The sequence below is a fragment of the Triticum dicoccoides genome, chromosome 2A (assembly GCF_002162155.2).
Source record: "Triticum dicoccoides isolate Atlit2015 ecotype Zavitan chromosome 2A, WEW_v2.0, whole genome shotgun sequence".
Classification (NCBI taxonomy): domain Eukaryota; kingdom Viridiplantae; phylum Streptophyta; class Magnoliopsida; order Poales; family Poaceae; genus Triticum; species Triticum dicoccoides.
In genome coordinates, this window is record NC_041382.1 from 110,466,850 (window position 1) to 110,473,391 (window position 6,542).

General features: G+C 49.1%; 1 protein-coding gene across 1 annotated transcript; it reads left to right on the forward strand.

Annotated features, from left to right (window-relative positions):
- Positions 1-1,161: 1,161 nt before the first annotated feature.
- On the forward strand, positions 1,162-6,307 carry LOC119353680 (solute carrier family 25 member 44-like). Its single transcript, XM_037620331.1, has 6 exons — positions 1,162-1,504; positions 3,908-4,289; positions 4,880-5,076; positions 5,168-5,309; positions 5,824-5,983; positions 6,066-6,307. The coding sequence occupies exons 1-6, from the start codon at positions 1,419-1,421 to the stop codon at positions 6,092-6,094; spliced, it is 996 nt and encodes a 331-aa protein (XP_037476228.1). The 5' UTR covers positions 1,162-1,418; the 3' UTR covers positions 6,095-6,307.
- The last annotated feature ends 235 nt before the right edge of the window (positions 6,308-6,542 follow it).

Here is a 6,542-nt window from a genome sequence, read left to right on the forward strand (position 1 = left end):
TCATCCCCCGCGGACAACGCCGACGGGCGGCGCGACTGGTGGGGCATGCCAGGCCGCACCCTCGAGGCCGTCCTCGACCACATCGAGACCGGCAACACGCCGCGCCTTGAGTACCCGTCGCGACCGTCCTTCTCTCGCCGCTGTGGCAGCTCCTGGACGCCGTGGCGAATGGAGCCGGGGACGTCCTCGTCGTCGGGCTCCGGCTCGCTCTCCTCCGGCTCGCCGGTGCTCCGCCCCGTCAAGCCGGAGCCGAAGGAGACGCCGCTCCGGCGCCCTCGTCATCAACGAGGGTGCCCGCTCCTCCCCGCGCTCCCTCCGCCTGGTCTGGCCGAAGCCCGAGCCGGGGCTGCTCCCCGTGAAGCCGGAGCACGCGGACATGGTCGCCCGAGACGACGCGGCCGCCCTCAAGTGGGCGAGGGAGGACTACGTCCGCGAGCAGGTGCTCCGCCAGCGTCGGGCATACGTGAAGCTCCAGGTCCGTCACCGCGGACGCAAGGAGGGTGGCGTCATCGTCCTCGACAGCGACGAGGAGGACGAGGCCAGGCCGTCCAACCCCCCACCGCGCGTCGGGACCCTGGCCAGGGGTGCAGTCGGGACGGCGGCGGCTCCAGTGGGGCGCGCGACGACTACGACGACGACGGCGACGGCTCCAGTGAGGCGCGCGACGACTATGACGACGACGACGGTGACTACACCCGTTTCTACAGACTTCTCGGCATGTAGATGGCGGGCGGTGGCCGCGGCGAGCAGGGCTAGGCGTAGTTTGGCGTAGTAGTAAGTGTAGTTTGCATGTTTATCTGTTTTTGTATAAATTTCAATGAAGTTTCGTCGAGTTTGTGCCAGATCGCCGAGTTTGTACGATTTTGTATGAAATATCGCCGAGTTCGTGCGATTTTGACGGCGACCTATGAGTGTCGACTGGGAACATAATCGCCCCCACGCGTCAAGTATGCGTCCTCAGGCGGCATTTTTTCGGTATTCTGAAGGGCCGAACGGCTGAAAATGCTCTGAGACCAGACCACCAGATCCTTGACTTGCCTTCTCTGTTTCGCTGCTGTAGCACTGCCTCGAGGATCCACCTCCGCGCCACACGTGGTGTGCCGACCACACGCTCGAAACTTCCAACCCCCCAGCTGCGCAGATGACTCGTCCCCGAACCCTATTTTCCCTCGAATAAAATTTCTGCGCCGCCATCCCGTTCTCCCTCCCTCCTCCGCCCTCCTTTTCCCCCGTGCGAATATCCGCCATAAAATCCCATCGGAAGAGCAAGCAGCCAGCAGAGCCCACCACCGCAGCACGGTCGACCTACCGCGCAGGACCACCGAGCCCCTCCCTCCCTTCCCCCGTGGCCGCTGCGGATCCCCTTTCCTCTGCCTTCTCTCCCCCCGTCAGCTCCTCTTCCGCGCGTGTGGCGGGCGATGGCGGCGGCGGCGGCGGCGGCGGACACTTCCGCGGCTTCCACGACCGGGCTCGCGCTCTCGGAGGCGAGCATCAACTGGGAGAGGTACCCGCCCTTTCTTGCAACGTACTAGTTCTTCTTGTATTCATTCATGCCGCGAGGATGCCTGCGGCGTCGTGTTCCGTTAACTCGTGTGCTAGCTAGTTTAGCCCCTGTTCCTTCGGAAAAGGTAGGATCTTTGGCAGTTTATGCGCAGCGCCTTGCCTTTGTTTATGGTTAGATTTTCTTGATGCGGTGCGAGATTTGGGTTTAGTCTGGGAAATCGGGGATTCGTTCTGGTAGTATTGGTTGAAAGGAAGTCGATTCACGAGCGCGCTTTTGTTCTGGGTTGTGGGAGCAGCCATGCGGTGAGCGCAGTCAGTCAGTTTGAACCGCAACAGAAATTTGTACCTGTCCTCACGCTGAAACTTTAGTTGAGGGGAACGCCAACTTGGCTGCGGTTTCCACCATTTTCTGAACGGAAATAGTGGAGCACGTTTAACTAATTTAGCAAGTTCAGAATCCATCGAATTTAATACTTACACTTTTTCTGTGTGGATAAAGTAGCTTTTAGGCATGGTTTTTGGTATATACGCCATTGATACTTCAGTAAATATGGCATGAAAACAACATATGGTTCGGTTTCGGTATATACCAAATTGTTTCGGTATATGCCAAATTGACCAAAGTTGACGTGAATTTGAAATTGAGGCAACAACTTTTTAGTTATGTTTGTAACTTTGAACAATGCAAAGTCATCAAGACAATCTTTAGTACTTCTCCATTAATTAGGAAATCTGCATTACAACTACACAGCCGAATAATAGCTGCAGAACACAATTATAATTGTTACTCTAGCCATGTTAATTTCAACTAGCAGTGACTTTGTATCAGTAAAAGCGGCAGGGACCAGCGCATCAAAAAGAATAGAAGCCTGGCTTTGGTGTCACTTGTCCCTAAGCACTGCATTCTTATCACATCAGTGAAAGTGGCAGGGATCAGCGCGGAAAAAAACACCTACATCCAGTGGCGGAGCCAGGAACATTTAATGAGGGGGGGGGGGTGCGGGGGTGCAAGTGATGTTAAGGGGCTGTTTGGATGATAGCCCTCGCTCGCCTTGCCAATATTTTGGCGTTGACCAAAAGCACGGGCCCGTGTTTGGTTTGCTACCCTGGTTTTCACGCCGCGCCAATTTTTTGGTACGCTAGTTGAGACGCTGCGCCATCCACGGGCGAAGCAGCGGCGGCAAATTTGCTCGCCAAAATTTTGGCATGCCCTGGTTTGGCGTGGCTGCCTTAGGCGCGAACCAAACAGCCTCTAAATCATATTGGGGAGGGCCAAAGCCAACCAAATCATCCTAATATACGCATATTAGCAGCAAGTAATCACTGATGTAATGGAAAAATCTGCATGTTGGCCTGGGTCGGGGCCCCTGCTGGTCCCCCTGCCTCCGCCACTGCCTACATCTACAAGTTCCATACATTAAAAGATAGCACGGTGCCGGCGGAAAGGGTGGCGGCGAGGGGTCCAGAGTGCCAGAGCTGGGGAGGAGAGGCAGCGAGCACCCAGGTCACGCGTCGGACACTCAGAGGTGTGGCGTTGGAGGAGCGGCTCAACGAGGCTGTGTGGGTGGCTAGCGCGCCGCTGGCTGTTGCGCCTGGCTGCTCCGGCCTGTAGTCGCTCGCTAGGGTCCTGTATGGTGCGTGTGGTGTGGACATGAGGCTAACTTTTACGTGAGGCCGTGTGGTGGTTGGTGTTCCGTAGTTGTGGGCTGTGCTGGTAAAAACTGAACTGGTGTGGTGGGTTGGCCAGCATCTAACGGTAATTTCAGTTCTATACCAAAAGACCAAGCTCCGTTTGTTTTTAGATTATGTACCATACTATAAACCAAAAACCGTATTAACCAGAAATTTAACCAGAAATTCAGGCTCGGTTCGGCTTTCCTGATATGGTTTCGGCTTGGTTTTGAAATGTGCAGAGTTATTACTATCCCATATATCAGGCATTGCAGGGGTTGGGGAACAGAAACTTACTGTTTGGGCATTTGGTATAGTGTGCTGCAAACTAGGATTTACCCACATAAACCTAACCTTCTTCTCAAGCTGCTATGTTCCTCTTTTATTAGGGAGTCCACTTTATTTTATACCATTGTTCTGAGAAGAGCAGTGGTTGTGCTTATTGTATCGATTCTTCTTTATAAGCCATGCAGAATCAGATGTCATAAGGAACCGGATGGGTCCTCTGTGGTAAGGTAGCAAATCGTACGACCATAACTAGTAGTCGTAAAATCATAGATTGTAGAATCACACGACAGAATCGTGATTCTGATAACATGGGATGTTATCTTGAAAGGATTATAACTGTAACTGGTAATTCCATGTAATTATACATGTGGGGTTAGGTACATCACCAACTTGCGAGTACGTAGTCTTGTGATCAAAATAGCTGACCTTTTGTATAACACTGCAGGTTGGACAAGACAAAGTTTCATGTCATTGGAGCAATCCTATTTACGGCCCAGCAAGGTGTTCTGCACCCAACAGCTGTTGTGAAGACTAGAATGCAGGTTGCCGAAGGAGGACTTTCACATATGTCTGGCTTTGTCGTTTTTCGAAAGATATTGAGGAGTGATGGCATCCCTGGTGTTTTCAGAGGATTTGGCACCAGTGCAGTTGGAGCTCTGCCTGGACGAATCTTGGCTCTAACTTCACTAGAGATCTCCAAAGAAATGGCATTTAAATACTCTGAGCACTTCGATATGTCCGAGGCATCAAGGATTGCTGTTGCTAATGGTGTAGCAGGCTTAGTGTCAAGTACCTTTTCAAGTTCATATTCTGTACCCCTAGATGTGGTGAGCATCCTTTCTATTTGTTTTCCATGTCTCTGACCTCTTAACAGTTACTCTTTTGAGGTTAATGCCATAACGAGTAACAAAGTTGTTTTTGTGCTATATTTTTGCCTTCGGTTTGAAAAAAGGAAACATGATAATGCTGATCTCATCCATGTATCTGTGAACATGATTATTCATTCCATGGAAACACTGCCTTCTAGCTGGTGAAACTTTGTAGTGAAGATATCCACAGTGAAAACTGGTTCATATCTAGCTATGGCATTAACCTAAAAATATTAACAGTTAAGGGATTATGGTATGAAAAACAACCTGCCATTTAAATTATGTTTACTATTTTTTTATTCTTCTTAAGAAGCATGTAAGTACTACCTCTGTTCTGAATTATAAGATGTTTTGGATATTTCAATATGGACTACATACGGATTGAAATGAGTGAACAAACACACTAAAACGTGTCTATATACATCCGATTCAGAGAAGTTGGACCATTTTATAATTTGGAACGGAGGGAGTAGCATTCTGCTGGGTGGTACATTGCATTTTTCTTATTGTCTAATTTACATGTTACCTTTTTGTATTTGTGCTCGTAGGTTTGTCAGAGGCTCATGGTTCAGGGATTGCCAGGGATGCAAACATATAGAGGCCCATTTGATGTGATAAATAAGGTTGTCAGGAGTGAAGGCCTCCGGGGCCTTTACCGAGGTTTTGGAATTACCCTTTTAACTCAATCACCAGCTTCTGCCCTTTGGTGGAGTTCATATGGTGGGGCTCAACATGCTATCTGGAGGTGTGCTAGCTTTACATAATATTTTCCTTTTCCTTTGTGTCTGACGTTTGTACTCCCACATCTTATTTATATTCCTGCATTCCCTATTTAGGAGCTTGGGCTACGGAAATGGTACGCAGAAGAAACCCTCCCATACAGAACTTGTTGCTGTGCAAGCAACAGCTGGAACAATTGCTGGAGCTTGCTCATCGATTATCACTACACCAATAGATACCATCAAGACCCGGCTTCAGGTCATTTATTATTTCCTTTCTCTTGATATGCATTTTTTTCCTGTTTGGAAGGGCCAATGGATGGTTGAACTTTGATTGTTGTCAACTTCTTTGCTGGGCATTACTTCCAATCGGGAAATGGGTTCACCTTTATCACGACTTCTTCTTGGTGTGGCCTTTTTATACCATGTTAGGAAAAACAGATCAGTGTACAGTCCCAATTTTTTTAAATGAAGGTGGTAAAGGGTTACCCCTACAGCGTTTTTAAAATAATACTATAATAATAACCCAAACTCACGTCCGTAAGGACTTGAACCTGAGCACCTGGGGGCTCACTTCTTGAACAGTCCTCATTTTGGTAGGTGCTGTTAGGTAGTACTAGAGGATAAAAATTGTAAGCTGTTACCGTTATGGTATGAACTGCTTGGGTCATGTTATCACAGCTTACTAATGTCATCCACATGGTCGAAGTCACGACAGATTTTTGTCAGAGTTCCATTGGCGAATGGGCAGGTGCTAACATGTGTTATTTCAGGTAATGGACAACTATGGCAGTGGAAGGCCATCCGTCATGAAGACTACCAGGCTGCTACTGCGAGAAGAAGGCTGGAGAGGTTTATACCGAGGGTTTGGACCACGCTTTCTTAACATGTCTCTGTGGGGTACATCAATGATTGTCACATACGAGCTAATAAGTAAGCCCAGTTCTTGAAATTATCATCCCTGCCCTCTTTAATCTGCCTGGTTGATTAACTAATTTTCCTCTTAAACCTGCAGAAAGACTTTCTGTGAAACCTGAACAATGAGCCTCTTGGCTTCTGCTCCACGTATCTGGTCATCATTTCCGTTTTGGCCATCTAGTGAATTTCTTTTGGTACAGGGATTGGCATGTAACACCGGTTGGAAATTCTTGGTGCAAGTCCCCTTATAAAGTCTGACATGTTTCTGTACGGAACTACCCTGTAAATACCTCCAAGTGCTGAAGGGTGCTCGTTTCAGATGAGACACTCGTAGAAGAAGGGCCTGTTGTACCGATTCGTAAGGGCCTTTTGTCCCGGTTTCTGAACCGGGACTAAAAGGTTGGTACTAATGCTTAGTCCCGGTTCAATCCAGAACCGGGACTGATGGGCCTCCATGTGGCCTGTGCGCGGAGCTCAGGCAGGAGACCCTTTGGTCCCGGTTGGTGGCATCAATCGGGATCAATAAGCATTCACGTGTCAGCATTTCTGTGGTTGGGGTTTTTGTTTTTTTTGA

Bases quoted from the DNA above. Each gene is read 5' to 3' on its own strand.
- LOC119353680 (XM_037620331.1), top strand. From the start codon at position 1,419: ATGGCGGCGGCGGCGGCGGCGGCGGACACTTCCGCGGCTTCCACGACC. The intron at 1,505-3,907 runs GTACCCGCCCTT...ATAACACTGCAG, and splicing joins GCGAGCATCAACTGGGAGAG to GTTGGACAAGACAAAGTTTC. The intron at 5,077-5,167 runs GTGTGCTAGCTT...TTCCCTATTTAG, and splicing joins GCTCAACATGCTATCTGGAG to GAGCTTGGGCTACGGAAATG.